The following is a 20,704-nucleotide window of genomic DNA, read 5'->3' as shown; positions in this document are numbered from 1 at the left end:
ATTTCACAAGCTCTTTATAGCAAAAATTAATCCATGTTTACAGTTTGCTTTTCATGTGATTCTGTGCACCTTAAATATGTTGAGATTGGCATGTCCTTATTAACTTAGAGGGTTCTTCAAGTGTCACATACATCATCACTCTTCCTTTGCATTTTAGAGAATGCTTTAGGTACAGAGAGCATTCCCAAGTGTTGAGCCTTCTCTTAGCCCCTAGTGTTACCTGTTTTTTATCTGTCAGCAGAGTTAACTTTGTAAAGTTGACTGCTTCTTCCTTGGTAGTTAATTACGTTATAAATCCATATGAGATCCCCCAGCATTGGCAATGACATGACTGACTGTAGTTGACTCAGCTGGACTCTGTTGCTCATGTGACTCTCATACTTGTTGGAGAATGACTAGTAAGGGAAGGCTTACTTCATCACCAGTCGTCAAGATCTGTTTTTAGTGATGTAGACCATTTGTGCTTAAACACAAAGTCTGTGTTGTGATGTTTTAAGATGTCTTTGCACTTAATACTTGTCATATAGAAATATGCTCATAGGAAATTCTTGTGAGCCTGGTGAAACACAGCAGTAGCAAGGCAGTGGGCACATCTGAAGACAATGCTTTTAATTGCCTCCCCCTTCCTTCCCACCTTTCTTCCCTCCCTCCCGCCATCCTTCCTTTTCTCTCTTTTTTCTCCATGTTTTCCTTTTATACCTTTCTCTTTCTTGTGCTAGAATCAGGGGTAAGTGCTCTACCCCTCTCCGAGTTGTACCCTAAACCCTGAGAAACTCTCACAGACACATGTTTATACATTTTAAGTTCATGCTGGGAGAGTTGAAGCCGTGTGTGTGTGTGTGTGTGTGTGTGTGTGTGTGTGTGTGTGTTGGAAACTCAACCTGAGTTCTTTGAAAGAGGAGTAAGTTCTTTGAACCTCTGAGCCATCTCTCCCACCCTTAAAAATTAGTTTTAAGAATAAATGTCATGAATGCTAATTTTAAAAAATTTAAGCAGCACCATATTGAAGCAGATGGTATTTAATAAAGTGAATTTAAATATGTTTTGTTGAAGTTTTATAGTTTTCTTGAGGATATACTGAAGAATGATAAAAGATGTTTAAACAAGTTGCTTACTAATTATGTATTCAAATGTAGCCTACCTAGTTGTGTGGCTAGAATTATTCTAGAGTTTTATATTTACCAAGCCTCAAAATATTCCTTCCAGTATCTTTTCTTACATGCATACGAGCCTGAATGCTTCTGCATTCTCACCCATCCTAGTGGAGGAAAGGGATCTAGATTGTCTTTCACATGCCCACTACAGTCAGTCTAGAAAGGATCTCTACTCACCCTCTTTTATTGTTAGAATGGAAGCAGGCTCTTCCTAATTCCCATTCTCTGTGAGGAATACAGGCATGTAAGGGATTGGTTGGCACGTCCATGATCATCCGAAGTCCCCATCCTGTCCTGACAGATGAGTGGAACCTGTTGCTAGAACTGTAGGGAATGGCTTCAGTCTCATTCAAAGGAAATCTATCTATAACTGGGAAGTAGAATTCCTTAAATTGCTTCTTCATGCATTATGAATAGTTCTGTGATACTTTATAGCCAATTAAAATTAATTAGATCTTTGAGTTATTTCTTTAGAATACTTTAATTGTGAAAAAGCAGTTTGGAATGAGTCCAGCCTTGAGACAGATGGTTCAATTTTTTTTTTTTTAAAAAACCCCAAATCTAAACTTTAAGAAAATGAGCGTGAGGGGCTGGAGAGATGGCTCAGTGGTTAAGAGCACTGATTGCTCTTCTAAAGGTCCTGAGTTCAATTCCCAGCAACCACATGGTGGCTCACAACCATCTGTAATGAGATCTGATGCCCTCTTCTGGTGCATCTGAAAGCTACAGTGTACTCATCGTATACATAAAAATAAATAAATAAAATAAAAAAAAAAATGAGCATGAGCAAGACTTTGTAAGGTCCCTTCCTTGATTCCATCAAAGAGTTCACAAAATGGGCAGCCATCATTCTGCTGCAATATTTCTATATTAGAGTCATGTATGAGTGATGAATGAAAATATTCTGAAATTCATATCATCTTGAGTCACCTTGTGTCTGAAATGTATTTTGGGTGTGGTAGTTGCTAAAAGCCACAGTACAGTTCAAACTACAGTTGTTATGGTTTCCATCGCAAATGTCCTGTAGAATTTTCAGGTTTGCTTGCCAGCCAGTGGGCTTTGGGAAGCCATTGTATCATGGGGACTGTGACCTTATTGATGCATTAATTCATTGGTAGATTCCTAATTCAGTGCCTTTGGCAGGGGCTGAGGAACTGGGGCCTTAGTGGAGTTGTCCATAGGAGTGTACATGGGGATATGTACCAGCTGCTCTGCCCTCTCCTGCTCCTGTTGTCAGGAGTTGGTCAGCTTTAGTCTGCCCAGTCCCTCTCTATGATGTCCTGTTTCTCCAAGGCCCCTAAGCAAGAGCAGAACTGTGAGGCAGAATCAGTCTTTTGTCTAGGAAGTTGTTTTACTAGGCATTTCATCACAGAGGAGAACAGACTAACAGTTCCTGATCCCCACTTTTGTTAAAAACCAGGAAGTGAGAGCACTTTAAATCTACTCTTCAGCGGATGATACTTTAGCAGCTAACTCATGCATAAATGCTGTCCCCTGTCGGGCATTTAATATGATAGCAACCTTAACAGGACCATTATGAGCAATGGCAGTCTTAGTTATTAACCTAATTTGCATTGTGTTAAAGCTGTGTGGAAATGCAGTGATTATTAAGTATTCTTCTTAAAGACTGAAATGTGATGTGGAATAGAAATCTGTGTCTTTTGTTTATGTGCACAGAGTGGGAGCACAGTCATTTGTTCCTACGTTGCTTTCCCCTGTATGCACAAGTCGAAGTGGCACACAGAAAAATATTAACAAGAGTTAGTTTCTTTGGCTCATTTTCCTTTATGCTTTGTGTGAGTGAAGCTCTTTAGAGATGTCCAAAAAACGATTTTTGGACTTGAGTAACTAGAGAGAGAAAATCAGAAACTAATATTAACAGTATGCTCTTAATGTGAGATGGCAAAATTCTAATCGTTCTTTAATGATAATGTTTTTAAAGTTCCAGTTAGGTTTAAATTTAGTCTTTAAAAAGAATGCAAAAAGCTGGGCAGTGATGGCACATGACTTTAGTCCCAGCACTTGGGAGGCAGAGGCAGGCGGATTTCTGAGTTCGAGGCCAGCCTGGTCAAAAAAAAAATACAAAAAGACTGTTCAATTCATACATTAAGAACAACTCTTAGGACTAGAGACATGGCTCAGAACCTAAGTTCATACCCCAGCGATTATGTACAACAGAGGTGCTGCTTACCTGTGACCTGAGCACTGCTTAGGAAGAGGCAGGAATAGTGCTTTGTTGGTCAACCAGGCAGCGACAGCGAGCTCCAGGTTAATGACAGAGATCCTGTTTCAGAGGAAGAAGATGGAGAACCAAAAAGGAAATCAGCAGAAATTTCCCTTTGGCCTCCACACCCATACACAAGGGAACACATACATATACATATGCATACACACATATGTATACACATACACACACAAGTTCACACATGAGTACACATGCATGTACACATGTGCACACATACACATGCACACTTGCATATACCGCTAATACAAATTTGGTTGTACATATGCATACATGATAAAGCTATTTATTGGTTTCTCCTGTTTCCTAGCTACTGGATTTTGAAGCAGAGAGATTATAGACATTAATGTCTTCACGAGACTTAGTTTTTCAAGCAGAAGACAGCAAGCATAATTAGTTGTTAACTGAAACATATTAAAAGGATTTGGAGAAAGGTTCAGCCATGAGAAGAGCACTTGCTGCTCCTGAGACGCAGGCAGGTTCTAGTCCCAGCATCCACATAACTGCATACAACTGGCAGCGGAGGAGATCTGGCTCCCTCTTCTGGCCTCTGTGGGCACCAGGCATGTACATAGTGCACACACATACTCACACAGGCAGAACACTCACACATGTTAAGTGAAAGCAAGAAACTAATCTTCAAAAAGTCTGTTAAAAATGGCATGATTAGTAGGATGGGGAAAATGAAGCAGGTAGGTAGGTGTGGTGTCAAGGGTCGTAGGTCATGAAGTCATGGATAGATGACCATTAACACAGAGGCCAAGGGGGTAGGGGGTTGATCTAATGCTGTTCTGGGACAGAGTGCATCCTCCTCCTGCTGCTGAGGAAAGGTGTGGCTGGATAAGATGAGAAGAGCTGGCAGGGGAGCTGAAGGGTATTCAGGGTCATTGCAGCCAAACACTTCAGCTCCTCTGAGTAAACAGGGATGCTGGCAGATGGGTTTAAGTAGAGAAGTTCTGTGAACTTGCTTAATAACACAGTAATTCTGGTCAACTTATGGGGCCCAGTGTGAGAGGTGCAGCAAGCATGGGAAGAAGGCTACTGCTTACCTTTAGTCTACTGCAGTGATCCAGTCAAGGCTGTCCTGAATGGTACCCTGGTGGTAAGAATGCTCAGAATGTAATTGACTCTTTTTAATTGAAAAAAAAATCATTAATTGTGTGTGTGTGTGTGTGTATGTGTGTGTGTGTGTGTCTGTGTGACACTGTGTATATGTATGTATGTGAGTGTGTGTTAGTGTGTGTATTTGTGTGTGTGTGTAAGTATGTGTATGAGTGTGTGTGAGTGTATGAGTGTATGAGCTTGTATTAAGTGCATATGTGTGATTGTGTGTATACATGTGAGTGTGTATGAGTGTGTGTGTGTGTGTCTGTGTGTGTATTTGTTTACACGAGTCCTTTGAGATCAGAAGATAGCATCAGACCCTCTGTAACTGGAGCAGAGGGTTGTGAACCACCAAGTGAGCTGGAAATCAAACTCAGGTCTTCTTAACTGCTGAGCCATCTCATTGGCTCCGACAGTTCATTCTTATTATTTATGAGAGTTATATTCTTTAAAGGCACTGCAAACAGAATTAGTGACTTGTTTCTCTAGGGGAGGAAAAGGCTTAATTTGTATAAGCAAGATTACATTTTCTATAACCTATTAATATATACCTTTATTATGTATGTTTGCACTACAACTTGTTTAGTGTATATTTTTCAGCATTACAACCAATATAGTTTTATAATTTGTGATTAAGCATAACTTATCCAACATAAGTGTTTTAACTGAAAAGCACATTATAGCCTTTGTACAGGACAGTAGGCAGCGTGTCAGACAGTAATGTGAAGAAGATTAATAAGTAACAGATTTAGCCAGACCACTGATAGATGAGAAAATGAGTGGGTAAAAACTGAATGTGTGACACCACATTGATGTCAAGGTTTTCTCTAGTTAGTGATTAGAAAGGAAAACAAATTCATAACTGTACCGAGAAACAAAACCTTAAGCTACCTTAATGCTCATGGCAACTGTAATAACTACAAAGAAGAACAGTTTATTGAGCTCATCATCCTGGAGGTTCCTGCTCAACACTGGTATCACCATTGCCTTGGCTGGTTCATGTTAGAACAGACGTCTCAAATCATGAGCTAGGAAAGAGAGAAAGACCAAAGGACTGTGTGCTACATGGGCAGGTCCCACTGTCTCAGCCAGGACACATTGGAACCGAAGCTTTAGCACATTCGAGATCCATTAGAGCACGGCCATTGGGTGAGATGGTAAAAATATTTAACACTTATTCACATTGAAGCAGACAAAGTAGAAAAGAGTTGCCTTGTTTTTGGAAAATAATCACTTCTTTCTTAATATCAGGAGACTTTGAACCATGATATTTAAGAAATGACCATCACTTCAGAAGTTCATAGTACCAGTGGTTGACTTTCTAGATGAGCTTAACGAGTATCTGGCTTGTCCCTTGTGAGTGTCAACGCTGCATAATAGAGTTTTCTAGCTTCATAATACTGTTCATGGTATGACTTGTTGTGTATACACTCTGTTATTACAAACCATGAAACACGTTTGTCAACAAGTAGTGGTGAAAGAATTATAATTCCATCTCTCTGTGAATTTCATTATATGAAGGAGGAAAAATTGGATGTTTTTCTCCTTGTTAATTGGCACACAGTAACTCCACATACGGCTTCAGTGTATCTTCTCAGCCGAGAAAAACATACAACAGCAGAGTTCTGTGAACAGCAACTTGTTCACCCTATATCCTTTAAATTACTTTTAACTTCATTTGTAATTTATTTTAAAACTGTATTAGAAACTCGACTAGTGATTGGAGTTATTCTGAACCAGGTAGGTATATAGCTAGAATTCTATTAGGTGGTTTTTCCTTTTAAACAAATAACTTTGTTAAGTGAGAGAATGAGCAGTGTTTGATTTTGTCTTCATTTATTTTATTCATTTTTGGTTAGCATACACAATACCAGGCTTCATTGTGACACTGTGATTCATACATACACATCGTTATACTTGTTGTTACCCATCCCCACGCCCTCCTGGCTCCTCCGCCCACTCTTACTGCTCTTTTCATTCTCGCTGGCCTCGCTCTCCTCGCTCTCCTCACTCGCCTCACTCTCTTCACTCTCCTCGCTCTCCTCACTGTCCTCGCTCTCCTTGGTCTCCTCAGTCTCCTCCTGATTGTCTTGCCTTCTGTTTTGATGTCACATATTTGATTAACCTATCTCATATCCTTCTTCTGCTTTATATATTATTGGTATTTGAGGTTCACTTGTATAGTCTCCATGTGGATTAAGATTTTTATTTGTTGAACAAATCTATAAAAAGTACAATAGTGTTCTTTTCCAAATTATGACAATTAAGCAAGACATCAAAACTCTGTACCTCTAAGAGAAGGAGCAATCGATAGCTTGATAGGAATGTATTTCCCTTGAGCATGCTTCACAACCCAGGTAGATGTGAGGGGAGTGGTGGGGTACACATTCTCCCAAAACCCTTCTCAACTGTAACTTAAACCTTCTATTAGTGTAGTGGATTATTTATTGGGTATTTTCAAAGGCAGTTTAATTTTTTAAACTGTTAATAAGCAGTTGGTTTATATTTTGGCTATAATATTCCTGTTTATGTTGCTGATCATTTAATATACCTAATTCAAAGAAAGAATCAGCCAGGAAGTTAAGTTTTCTGTATTTTGTATTATTAACACCATAGTGAGCCGAGAGTTGTGTATTTAGCTAGTCAGTTCACACTAGTTAGAAAGCCAGATGGGTAGTTTGTGGTTCAAAATATGTGCAAATAGGAAACAGATGGGTAGTTTAAATGTCTCCATGAAAGCCTGTGTATGTGGAGAGATGACTTATAAGGTTAGAAAAAATGAGTTAGGAATCCTAGAGGTAAAGGAAAAACAAACACACAGCAAAACACAATAGTTTAAAGAAAGGGTGAGACATTAAGTGTGAGATTAGTTGAGTTCACGCCTTAAGACTTTCACGGTATGGATAAGTACAAACCAGTGCCTTAGAACACAGTACTCAGATTCACTTCGTCACTTTAGTTTTCTTACAAACGTATAAACTGTGGGAGGGATCTTTTTTACTTGAACTTTTTCTAGATAATTGTACATGATCTTGTGAGATGTGTTGTTGTAATTAACTTGTTTAATTTCAAGTAACAAATAAAGTACCTTTTAAAAATAATGAATTGAAACAGAAGATAAAAACCTCATAAATCTTAATGGGGGCACAGGAAGGGCTGCTCTGGTGGCCCGCGGAGCAGGAGTTAATGCATTCCCTCTCTTTCTAGGACAGGGTCTCTTCCTTTCTAGCCAGAAGCCTGGGCAGGTGAAGTCCTGATCCAGCTTCCTACTGGAGTTTATTCCTGTGTGTGAGAGGAACAAGAAGTTATTCTTAGAGGAGATTCAAGAGCTGTCTGAAGATGTGTGTGCCAATTGATTAACTTTAGGACTTTCAATGACTTGTATTTCTATAAGAAAGTTGTTAATATTAGTCTTCATAAATAGAAATGTTGTATATATATTCTGAGAAAAATATGTATTATTTGGTAGAAGAATATATTCATGGGGTTGTTAAAAATCATTTACAATTAATACTGAAATGATTTAATTACTAAATAATAAAATTGTCCCAGGAACATTGTATTGAGTTAAAAATTTCTTTAAAGATTTAGTATAATTGTGGTAATACGTTCACTTGATTTTTGATAAACATTCTTAAATAGAATGGAATTAAAAAAAATTAAAGGATATCTGCTAGTAAGTTCTTTTATATTAAACTATACCATTACTAACCTGTATGATTATTATACTAATTTTTGACATAAAACATTTTATCCTAATGTAGTCTAAAATCCCATTTTTTTGTAGTTTAATTTTTGTAAGAATTGAATTGCTCTTTTCTTGTCTGTCCCCCGGCCCCTTCTCTGAGAAATATAGTACCGGGGTAACATTTTATAAAGTATTTTATATATTTGCTAAAATTCTTGTGTTGCAGAACTACCTATTACTGGGGCAGGAATTGTTAGAATTCGGGCGCGGTTTGGAAAGACAACGCAAAGCCAGTCCGGTTCCACGGGAAGGGGTTTATTTGGGGAAGGGAATGGGAGAGAGGAGCGGGAAGATGGCAAGCGAAGAAAAGAGGAAGAGAGCGAGGTTGGGGCGGTCTCAACTATCTAAGTGGGTGATGACATGTAACTTCCCAGGTTCAGGTGAGCGAGACAGGTGAATTCTGGGAGTGGTTGTCTCAGCAACGTAGGAGTCGCTGGCCTCTGAATAGGACGTCACTGGGTTCAGACTTATACTAACAGGAATTATCTTTTTATAAAATACTTGTTCATTTTCTTAGGAGAGGTCAGTGGTGTTTCTGGTTCATAGTGAATTCCAGATTTGCGGATCACAATGACATACAACTTAGCAGGAAGGGTGATTTCCCTTTTATTTTTTATATAATATAGATGTTTAAAATATTCTTTGAACAATTCATACATGTATGTGATGTATCTGCAAACAAATCTACCCCCACCTCTCCTGGGTTCCCCAACATCTCCTTCCCTTCTTCACATCTTTGTGGTTTTCTTTTTCTTTGAGAACGCACCTGAGTCCAGCCAGTGATGCCCATAAACACATGAGTGTACAACTGTGCCAATGGGGTGCGAGCAAGGCATCAGGGCTCACGACTCCAGTAAACAGAGACCCCTTTCCTCAGTAGCTGTAGCCTCAAAGCTCCTCACATGTTCCTGTGTGGAACAGCCATGCTGTGTCTGGAAGGCAGCATTTCCCAGTGCTTCTGTCCACCCTCTGCCTGCCTCTTATTCTTTCTGTTTATGTGCTTAGGTCATGTGCCTTATAGTTAGAGGGGTTATGAGAAAGGCTAGAGAGTTGCCTTTTCTTTTTTTTCCTGTTTTTGCTTTTCCTATGAATAGTTGTGTACTGGAGGATGTCTAAGTTTCTTTGCAAAAATCTTCATCTTTTCTTTATTTTTTCATTTGTATCAGAGAGATTCTCAGACAGGTGATAATAACAGGGGATTGCTGACCCTAAACAGATTGGCAGCAAAGTAAAGCTTCTTTGTACAAAAAATTCTTTTTTTTTCTGTTCTTTTTTTTTATATATATATTTTATTGGATATTTTATTTACATTTCAGATGTAATCCCCTTTCCCCCCTATCCAGGAACACCCTATCCCATCCCCCCTCCTGCTTCTATGAGGATGTGCCCCCACCCACCCTCCCACTCTCATCTCCCCACCCATGATTTCCCCCACACTGGGGCATCCAGCCTTCACTAGACCAAAGACTTCCTCATCCAACTATGCCTGACACTGTGATCCTTCCCTACATATACAGCTGGAGCCATAGGCACCTCCATATGTGCTCCCAGGCTGGTGGTTTAGGCCCTGGGAACTCTGGTTGGTTGTTATTGTTGCTCTCCACATGGGGCCCGAAAACCCTTTTAGCTCCTTCAGTCTTCTTTCCCCCTCCTCCATTGGGAACCCCATGCTCAATGGTTAGCTGTGAGCATCCGACTCTGTATATTTCAGGCTCTGGCAGACCTCTAAGCAGACAGCTGTATCATGCTCCTGTCAGCATGCACTTACTGGCATCCATATCAGTGTCAACCTTTGGTGAATTCACAAGGGATGGATACTCAGGTCGAGCAGTTTCTGGAAAGCCCCTCCTTCAGTTTCTGTCCCACGCTTTGTCTCCATATTTGCTCCCATGAGTCTTTTGTTACCCCTTCTAAGAAGGGCCAAAGCACCCACACCTTGGTCTTCCTTGTTCATGAGCTTCATGTGGTCTGTGAGTTGTATCTTGGATATTGCGAGCTTTTGGGTTAATATGCACTTATCAGTGAGTGCATAGTGTTAGACTTTGGCACACAGCTTGGAACAGACAACACCAGACCAAATGGTTCCAAAGGGAGGGGGCTTATTAAGAGAGGGAGAGAGAGAGCAGAGAAGAGAAGAGAAGTAGAGGAGTAGAGGCCAGCCATGACCACGTGGAGAGACGGGGAAGGGAAGGGGGGAAGGGAAAGGGGACAGCGAACCTGCAGGCACAGGGTCAAGGGACCATGAGAGCAAGAGAGGAGGTGGCAGGCAGCTCCTTTTATAGTGGGCAGGGTTACCTGCCTGTTGCCAGGTAAATGTGGGGAGGAGCATACCTGGCTATTGCCAGGTGACTGTGGAGGTGGCGTTTAACAGATTACTAACACATACCATGTGTGTTCTTTTGTGATTGGCTTACCTCACTCAGGATGATATTTTCTAGTTCCATCCATTTGCCTAAGAATTTCTCGAATTCATTGTTTTTAATAGCTGAGCAATATTCCATTGTGTAAATATACCACATTTTCTGTATCCATTCCTCAGTTGAAGGACATCTGGGTTCTTTCCAGCTTCTGGCTATTATAAATAAGGCTGCTATGAACATAGTGGAGCATGTGTCCTTGTTATATGTTAGAGCATCTGCTGGGTATATGCCCAGTTGTGGTATAGTGCTATGTCCAATTTTCTGAGGAACTGCCAGACTGATTTCCAGAGTGGTTGTACTATCTTGCAATCTCACCAGTGGAGAAGTATTCCTCTTTCTCCACATCCTTGCCAGCGTCTGCTATCACCTGAGTTTTTGATCTTGGCCATTCTGACTGGTGTGAGATGGAATCTCAGGGTTGTTTTGATTTGCATTTCCCTGATGACTAAGGATATTGAACATTTCTTTAGGTGCATCTTGGCCATTTGAGTTTCCTAAGTTGAGAATTCTTTGTTTAGCTCTGTACCACATTTTTTAATAGGGTTCCTTGGTTGTCTGGAGTCTAATTTCTTGAGTTCTTTGTATATATTGGATATTAGCCCTCTATCAGATGTTGGATTAGTAAAGATCTTTCCCAATCTGTTGGTTGCCATTTTATCCTATTGACAGTGTCCTTTGCCTTACAGAAATTTTGCAATTTTATGAGGTCCCGTTTTTCAATTCGTGATCTTAGAGCATATGCCATTGGTGTTCTGTTCAGGAATTTTTCCCCTGTGCTAGGTATTCGTGGGTCTTCCCCACCTTCTCTTCTATTAGTTTCAGTGTATCTGGTTTTATGTGGAGGTCCTTTATCCACTTGGACTTGAGCTTTGTACAAGGAGGTAAGAGTGGATCGATATGCATTCTTTTATATCCTGACGTCCAGTTGAACCAGCACCATTTATTGAAAATGCTGTCCTTTTTCCTCTGGACAGTTTTAGCTTCTTTGTCAAAGATCAAGTGACCATAGGTGTGTGGGATCATTTCTAGATCTTCAGTTGTATTCCATTCATCTTCCTGCCTGTCTTTATACCAATACCATGCAGTTTTTATCACTATTGCTCTGTAGTACAGCTTGAGGTCAGGGATGGTGATTCCCCCAGAAGTTCTTTTATTGTTGAGAATAGTTCTCACTATCCTGGATTTTTTGTTATTCCAAATGAGTTTGCAAATTGCTCTTTCTATCTCTATGAAGAATTGATTTGGAATTTTGATGGGGATTGCATTAAATCTGTAGATTGCTCTTGGCAAGATGGCCATTTTTACTATATGTATCCTGCCAATCCATGAGCATGGGAGATCTTTCCATCTTCTGAGATCTTCGATTTCTTTCTTCAGAGACTTGACGTTCTTGTCATATAGATCTTTCACTTGCTTTGTTAGATTTACACCAAGGTATCTTATATTATTTGTGACCATTGTGAAGGGTGTCATTTCTCTAATTTCTTTGTCAGCCTGTTTATCCTTCGAGTAGAGGAAGGCTACTGACTTTTTGAATTGATTTTATATCCAGACTCTTTGCTGAAGTTGTTAATCAGGTTTAGGAGTTCTCCAGTGGAAGTTTTAAGGTCACTTTAAATATACTATCATATCATCTGCAAATCGTTAAATTTTGGCTTCTTCCTTTCCTATTTGTATCCCTTTGACTTCTTTTTGTTGTCTAATTACTCCAGCTATGACTTTGAGTACTATATTGAATAAGTAGGGAGAGAGTGGGCAGCCTTGTCTAGTCCCTGATTTTAGTGGGATTGCTTTAAGTTTCTCTCCATTTAGTTTTATGTTGGCTGCTGGTTTGCTGTATATTGCTTTTACTATGTTTAGGTATGGTCCTTGAATTCCTGATCTTTCCAAGACTTTTATCATGAAGGGATGTTGAATTTTGTCAAATGCTTTCTTGGCATCTAGTGAGATGATTATGTGTTTTTTTTTTCCCTTTGAGTTTGTTTATATAGTGGATTACATTGATGGATTTCCGAATATTGAACCATCCCTGCATTCCTGGGATAAAGCCTACTTGATCATGATGATGATTGTTTTGATGTGTTCTTGGATTGGGTTTGCTAGAATTTTATTGAGTATTTTTGCATCGATATTCATGAGGGAGATTGGTCTGAAGTTCTCTCTCTTTGTTGGGTCTTTGTGAGGTTTAGGTATGAGCGTGATTGTGGCTTATTGAACGAATTGGATAGTGTTCCTTCTCTTTCTGTTTTCTGGAATAATTTGAAGAGAATTGGTATTAGGTCTTCCTTGAAGGTTTGATAGAAATCTTCACTAAAACCATCTGGTCCTGGGTTTCTTTTGGTGGGGAGACTTAATGATTGATGCGATTTCTTCAGGGGTTATGGGACTGTTTAGATGGTTTGTCTGCTCCTGATTTAACTTTGGTACCTGGTATCTGTTTAGAAAGTTGTCCATTTCATTCAGAATTTCCAGTTTTGTTGAGTATAGGCCTTTGTAGTAGGATCTGATGATTTTTTGAATTTCTTCACTTTCTGTTGTTATGTCTCCCTTTACAGTTATGATTTTATTAATTTGGATACTGTCTCTGTGAGCTCTGGTTAGTGTGGCTAAGGGTTTATCTATCTTGTTGATTTTCTCAAAGAACCAGCCCCTGGTTTTATTGATTCTTTGTATAGTTCTTTTTGTTTCTATTTGGTTGATTTCAGCCCTGAGTTTGATTATTTCCTGCCATCTACTCCTCTTGGGTGTATTTGCCTCTTTTTGTTCTGGAACTTTCAGGTGTATTGTCAAGTTGTTAGTGTATGCTCTCTGCAGCTTCTTTTTGTAGGCACTAAGGTCTATGAGTTTTCCTCTTAGCACTGCTTTCATGGAGTCCCACATGTTTTGGTATGATGTGTCCTCATTTTCATTAAATTCTTTTTTTTTTTTTTCGAGACAGGGTTTCTCTGTATAGCCCTGGCTGTCCTGGAACTCACTCTGTAGACCAGGCTGGCCTCGAACTCAGAAATCCACCTGTCTCTGCCTCCCAAGTGCTGGGATTAAAGGCGTGCACCACCACCGCCCAGCTTTTCATTAAATTCTAAAAAGTTTTTAATTTCTTTCTTTATTTCTTCCTTGACCAAGTCATCATTGAGTAGAGCGTTGTTCAGTTTCCACGTGTATGTGGGCTTTCCATTGTTTTTGTTATTATTGAAGACCAGCCTTAGTCCGTGGTGATCTGATAGGATGCAAGGGATTATTTCAGTCTTTTTTTTTTTGTTTATTCTGGCCTGTTTTGTGACCAATTATATGCTCAATTTTAGAGAAAGTAACATGAGGTGCTGAGAAAAAGTTATATTCTTTTTTTTAGGATGAAATGTTCTGTAGATATCTGTTAAATCCATTTGGCTCATAACTTCTGTTAATGTCATTGTGTATCTGTTTAGCTTCTGTTTCCATGATCTGTCCATTGTTGAGAGTGCGGTGTTGAAATCCCCCCCTATTATTGTGTGAGGTGTAATGTGTGTTTTGAGCTTTAGTAAAGTTTCTTTTATGTATGTAGGTGCTCTTGCATTTGGAGCATAGATGTTCAGATTTGAGAGTTCATCTTGGTAGATTTTTCCTTTGATGAGTATGACTTGTCCTTCCTTATCTTTTTTGATAACTTTTGGTTGAAAGTCCATTTTATTCAAAATTAGAAAGGCTACTCCCCCTTGTTTCTTAGGACCATTTTTTTGGAAAATTGTTTTCCATCCTTTTACTCTGAGGTAGTGTCTGTCTTTGTCACTGAGGTACATTTCCTGTATGCAACAAAATTCTGGATCCTGGTTACATATCCAGTCTGATAGTCTATGTCTTTTTATTGGGGAATTGAGACCATTGATGTTAAGAGATATTAAGGAAAAATGATTGTTGCTTCCTGTTATTTTTATTATTAGAGGTGCAATTATGTTTGTTTAGCTGTCTTCTTTTAGGGTTGTTGGAAGATTATTTTCTTGCTTTTTTTAGGTTTTAGTTTCCCTCCTTGTGTTGGAGTTTTCCATCAGCTATTCTTTGAAGTGCTGGATTTTTTGGAAGATACTGTGTAAATTTGTTTTTTTTCATGGAATATCTTGGTTTCTCCATCTATAGTGATTGAGAGTTTTGCTGGTTATAGTAGTCTGGGCTGCCATTTGTGTTCTCTTGGGGTCTGTATGATGTCAGTCCAGGATCTTCTGGCTTTTATAGACTCTGGTGAGAAGTCTGATGTAATTCTTATAGGTCTGCCTTTATATGTTACTTTACCCTTTTCCCTTATTGCTTTTAGTAGTTTTTTCTTTGCTTTGTGCATTTGATTATTATGTGACGGGAGGAATTTTTTTTTTTCTGATCTAGTCTATTTGAAGTTCTATAGGCTTCTTCTGTGTTAATGGACATCTCTTTCTTTAGGTTAGATAAGTTTTCCTCTATAATTTTGTTGAAGATATTTACTGGCCCTTTAAGTTGGGAATCTTCACTGTCATCTATACCTATTATCCTTAGGTTTGTTCTTCTCATTATGTCCTGGATTTCCTGGATGTTTTGGGTTAGGAGCTTTTTGCATTTTTGCATTTTCTTTGACAGTTGTGTCGATGTTTTCCATGGTATCTTCTGCACATGAGATTCTCTCTTCTATCTCTTGTATTCTGTTGATGATGCTTGCATCTATGACTCCTGACCTCTTTCCTAGGTTTTCTATCTCCAGGGTAGTCTCCCTTTGAGATTTCTTTATTGTTTCTCCTTCCATTTTTAGATCCTGGAGACTTTTGTGTAATTCCTTCACCTGTTTTGTTATTGTTTTCTTGGCAATTCTTTACGAGATTTTTGTGTTTCCTCTTTAAGGGCTTCTACCTGTTTCCCTGTGTTCTCCTGTATTTCTTTAAGGGAGTTATTTATGTCCTTCTTAAAGTCCTCTATCATCATCATGAGAAGTGGTTTTAATTGTGAATCCTGCTTTTCCAGTGTGATGGGGTGTCCTGGGCTTGCTATGGTGGGAGAACTGGGTTTTAATGATGCCAAGTAACTTTGGTTTCTGTTGCTTGCGTTCTTGCGTTTGCCTTTTATCGTCTGGTTTCTGTTGCTTGTGTTCTTGCGTTTGCCTTTTACCATCTGGTTAACTGTAGTGCTACCTGTGCTCACTGTCTCTGACTGGAGCCTCTCTTTCCAGTTTTCTTGCTTGTCTCAGAACTCCTCAGAGTTCAGATGTCTCTGTGATCCTGACTTCCTGGGTGGAAGAACTGCTGGGACTCAGGCCTCCTCTGGGATCCTGAAATTCTGCTGCTCTGAGTGCAGTGGTTCCTTCTCTTCTCTGAGTGTACTGGTTCCTCTAGGATGGCTCAGGATATGGTGTCTTCATGGGAGCAGACCAGCTAGGTGTCCCACTGCTCTGAGTGCAGTGGTTCCTCTAGGATGGTTCAGGATATGGTGTCTGCTAATCTGAGTGTAGTGGGTCCTCTAGGATGGCTCAGGATATGGTGTCTTCACAGGAGCAGACCAGGTTGGTGTCTGTCCCAGCCAAAAGGACCAAGTGAGGGGCAGAAAGGGAGTCCCCAAAATTTTTAATATGGTACTGCAAAAATGGCTCAGTATTTACGAGCACTTGCTGCTCTTCTAGAGCTTCAGATCTTAGTTTCCAGCATCCATAGCATGTGGTTCACAATCAGCTTCAGGGGATCTGACACCCTTCTCTGACCTGCACAAGCAACTCCCACACTTGGCATACAGACACACACACACACACACACACACACACACACACACTCACACAGACACACACATATCATAAGTACACAGCACCACCTCACCCACACCATATTTCCAGAGACAGACAGTCACACACAGACACACATAGGGCTGTACATACATACCCTCCAGACACATTATATACACAGACAAATATAGATTCACTACACACAAAAACACACATACACACACACACATCCCCCCGTCCCCCAAATAGTATAAAGTTTCTTTCTGGGACTAGAATTCACTTGCAGAACTTCCTTGGAAGAAGGGAAGAAATTAATAAATACATAAAAATACTCTTTAAATTGATGACATATTTACTCAATTTGTACCAAAAATTTGTGACTTGCTTAAAATCATATTAGTTGATATGTTTATATATTGTCAATATTTAAATATTTTGAACAGATTTGATAATCAAGAACCATAAAAAGCTTGTTTGTTTTGTTTTGTTTTTCAAGATAGGGGTTCTCTGTGTAGCCCTGGCTGTTGATCAGGCTGGCCTAAAACTCAGAAATCCCCCTGCCCCAGCCTCCTGAGTACTGGGATTAAAGGCATGCACCACCACTGCCCAACTGCAAGACATTTTTGATTCATGGCATTATCAGTATCTCTCAGACGTCTTCCACATTATCTTTCTGTGCTTGATTGGCAAGTCTGAGTTGTCTTACCTCTAAAGACATCTTTCTTCATTTTCTGAACTTTCCTTTCTCTCTTGCCTTCCTCTGTACCATGGTTTTTCTTTACAAGTCTTCAGCACTCTATTTTATCATGCTCTTCATCATGGACTCCTGTTACCTAGCACAGAAGTGTCCCCTTGTTAATACTCACAGTGAGCGAGGCTGTATTCTCTCTTCATCTTTGTTACTCTTTAATGTACATGTGCATCTTTTAGGTTTGTTTTCTCAAAGCCTGACATCTTAGACACAGGCTTAAATACTAATATTTGTATGCTCTCCTGCTTCTGCAGTCTCGTAAGCAGCTGTTCCAGTTTGCCATATGCTCCTTTGGAGCTGAGAAGGATTGTGTGTCTGTACTTCTGTGTTCTGACTTTGATTTACCCAGCACTTGCTGCATAGGAACTTCTGTGCTGACCACTGACCATTAGGGCTTGGCATAGCACTCTATACATAGTACACAGTCTGCCGAATTGATTCTCCATTGAATGTGGAAAATAAGAGAACACAGTGTGGGCTGCATATAGTGACAATAAAATCTATCTCACTGCTATCTTCCATGTTTTCCTCAGGGAAGGAAACAGAAAAGGCCAAGGAGCGCTATGACAAAGCTACAATGAAGCTTCATATGCTGCATAATCAGTATGTACTGGCACTGAAGGGGGCTCAGCTCCATCAGAGTCAGTACTATGATACCACACTTCCTCTGCTGCTGGACTCCGTGCAAAAGATGCAAGAAGAAATGATAAAAGCACTGTAAGATACATTTCCTGTTTATCATAAGATTCCTTCAAGCACGACTCAGCATTTCTCCCCGTTAAACATTTGCTTCAGAATCTTTGTTATTGCTGAGACCACTGGGCACCTCAGAGCCATTTACTTTTCTTGTTTCAGTTGTGCTCAGTGCCTAGCATGTCGAGGGATAGCCCTCTCTACAGCTGTGTTTGTCATTGACTCTGCTGCTCCAGTTAGCTCTATGTTTAAGTGAATACCTGCCTCCAGAGGGCTGGGCATTTAAACTTGATTTCAGAAGCTTCAAGTGGAGAACCTTTTGGAAGTTGATTTCCAGCTTCTTGTTCTTTTCCTCTATGAGATTAAAATACACTCATATTTATTAAAATTCTGGTGAATATAAAAAGCATACTGTTTGGTGCTTGGGAATGTATGTGTAGGTGGAGTTTCTTACCTTTTAACTAGTTAACAGTGTGTTGCAGTTAATAAGCACGTGGACATATATTCTGTCCTGTATTTAGGAGAGTGGGAAATGACGAGCCACATTTGATGGAGTTTACTTCCTTTATTTTTTGGTTTAGCATTTTGAAAATCTTTAAATTCATTTTGCTTTCACTGAAAATGTGTGTGGGCCTTTTTTCCTGATTAATATGAAATGTTTTTGTCTTTAACACTACTTTTCTATTAAAACAAAGAAATTATTTGGGTGTGATCAAGCAGGTCTTTCATCCTAGTACTTGGAGACGTTTATAAGTACAGGAGTTTTGTGAGTTTGAAGGAGCTCGGTCTACATAGCAAGTTTCAGGCCAGCCAGGGCTACATAGTAAGACCCCATCTCAAAAAGCAGCCAATTAGCCAAGCAAGCAAACACAAACCTTACAATAAGTGAAGTAACATCTAAGGGAGACTTGTGAGTAATGATTTTGTTTCATAAATAGTTATTTTAGAAATAGAAACAGAAACAGACAAACCCTGCTTTATATTTATACAGGTATATGCAGAATAGCCGTTTTTGCCCATACTTGCTTTGAAGCCAGTAATAATCAGTATTTATAAAACACAGCCCTTAAAAGTAGGGGATCTAGTCAGTGTGATAGAGTTCTTTTCCTTTCTTTTTAATTAGACCAAGCAAATAACCTTGATGCTTTTGCTACATACTGGAGGTCAGGAAAGAAACAGATCCCACCAAAATTGAAGTTTAACTAAATAATATATATATCCCCAGGACTAAGAGTGGAATGCAGCATTTGAGGAGTATCACACACTAGAAAAGAAACAGTAACACACACAGAATCCCTGTGCTGAAACAAAACAAAACAGAAAAAAACAAACAAAAGACACAAAAGTTTTTCTATAAGAATAGTGAGGATGCTGGGCAGTGGTGTCGCATACCTTTAATCCCAGCACTTAGGAGGCAGAGGCAGGCAGATTTCTGAGTTCAAGGCCAGCCTGGTCTACAGAGTGAGTTCCAGGACAGCCTGGGCTACAGGGAAACCCTGTCTCGAAAAACCAAAAAAAAAAAAAAAAAGAATAGTGAGGACATCCAAATACATATTTAAATTGGTAATGGTGTGTTTAAATTACTACATAATTACATAACCCCTTCATGCCCTCTTATATGAAATAAGGCAGTGTATGAAACCACCACTCTTAAAATACTGATACTACATTTTCTGTGTTTATTGTTCTAAATGCTTTCTAGTCAGTGTCTTTTAATAAAACATTAAAATGTAAAATTTTATTTTTGCTTTTCAGAAAAGGTATATTTGATGAATATAGCCAGATAACCAGCCTTGTTACAGAGGAAATAGTCAATGTCCATAAAGAGATTCAAATGTCTGTTGAACAGATAGATCCTAGCACTGAATATAATAATTTCATAGATGTTCACAGGTATGATATTTTTCTTCATTTTAAATGATTTATAAATATGTTGTTTTTCATAATAGAGTATTTAACAAACAAAATATTCTTATTAGAGTTGAGTTTATTTTATGAGTTTATTTTCATTTATTTATTAAAACTGTCTTAAACTTGATAACTAATTTATAAAACTATATTTAAGATTTTTTCAATTCATATGTCAATTATTGTTATGGTTAAATCTATATTTAACCTATGAAATTGTATTTCCTCAATATTTACATAATAAATGATACTGTGAGCTTACATGTGTATTAATTTTTCCAAGTCACCAATTACTGTCCCTTGTATGCATCTTGTTTTACACTTTAAAAAATCGTGATGGGAATTATTCTACAAATGAAGAAACCAAGGCGCAGGCTACATGGTTAGATCTTTCATACCTAGGGTTTTCTCTAAATTATACTGCTGTGTTTACTTTGTTAGCATAATTTTGAGTAATAGTAAATATTTTGCCTTTGGTATGTATGTACTGAGATAGATTATGATGGTATATGCATATTGACTAGAGTTATTTGGCATACTTTACTAGAACAACAAGTGCTAAAGAACAAGAAATCGAATTTGATACTTCCCTATTAGAAGAAAATGAAAATCTTCAGGCAAATGAGATCATGTGGAATAATTTAACAGCAGACAGTTTGCAAGTAATGTAAGTACTTAGAACATCATAACTGTAAAATGAGTGTTATCATTGCCTTATAGTTATTGTATTTCATCAGCTTTAAATTCCTCAAATTTTGCAAGTAATAAAAAATTTTGTCAGATTGATGTATTTCTTGTGTATATGTTGCGTGTCTTGTATGTATGTTTGTATGTGCTGTATGCTATATATGTGTGCTGTGGGGTGCATTCTTATGCAGAGGCCAGAGCAGGCCCTTGTGTGTGCTCCTTTAATGTTCTCATTCTTACTGTCCTGAGGTAGAGTCTCTCACTGAGTTGGAAGCTTACTGATGAAGCCA

At 38.9% G+C, this 20,704-nt stretch overlaps 1 protein-coding gene across 4 annotated transcripts in view; it reads left to right on the top strand.

Moving 5' to 3' along the window:
* The window catches only part of Fer (FER tyrosine kinase), a 263,815-nt gene that overhangs the window by 16,314 nt on the left and 226,797 nt on the right, over positions 1–20,704 (top strand). For all 4 annotated transcript variants that reach the window (XR_003709785.1, XM_028755701.1, XM_028755700.1 and 1 more), the window contains exons 4-6: positions 17,660–17,843; positions 19,575–19,712; positions 20,275–20,394. Coding sequence is in view for 3 of the 4 variants with exons in the window: in XM_028755701.1 (XP_028611534.1) it covers positions 17,660–17,843; positions 19,575–19,712; positions 20,275–20,394 (442 nt within the window). In the remaining variant the exon portion in view is untranslated. The remainder of the gene's footprint in view (positions 1–17,659; positions 17,844–19,574; positions 19,713–20,274; positions 20,395–20,704) is intronic.

The sequence above is a fragment of the Grammomys surdaster genome, unplaced genomic scaffold (genome assembly GCF_004785775.1).
Source record: "Grammomys surdaster isolate TR1022 unplaced genomic scaffold, NIH_TR_1.0 126076, whole genome shotgun sequence".
Taxonomy (NCBI): domain Eukaryota; kingdom Metazoa; phylum Chordata; class Mammalia; order Rodentia; family Muridae; genus Grammomys; species Grammomys surdaster.
This window is presented reverse-complemented; position numbering and strand designations above follow the sequence as displayed.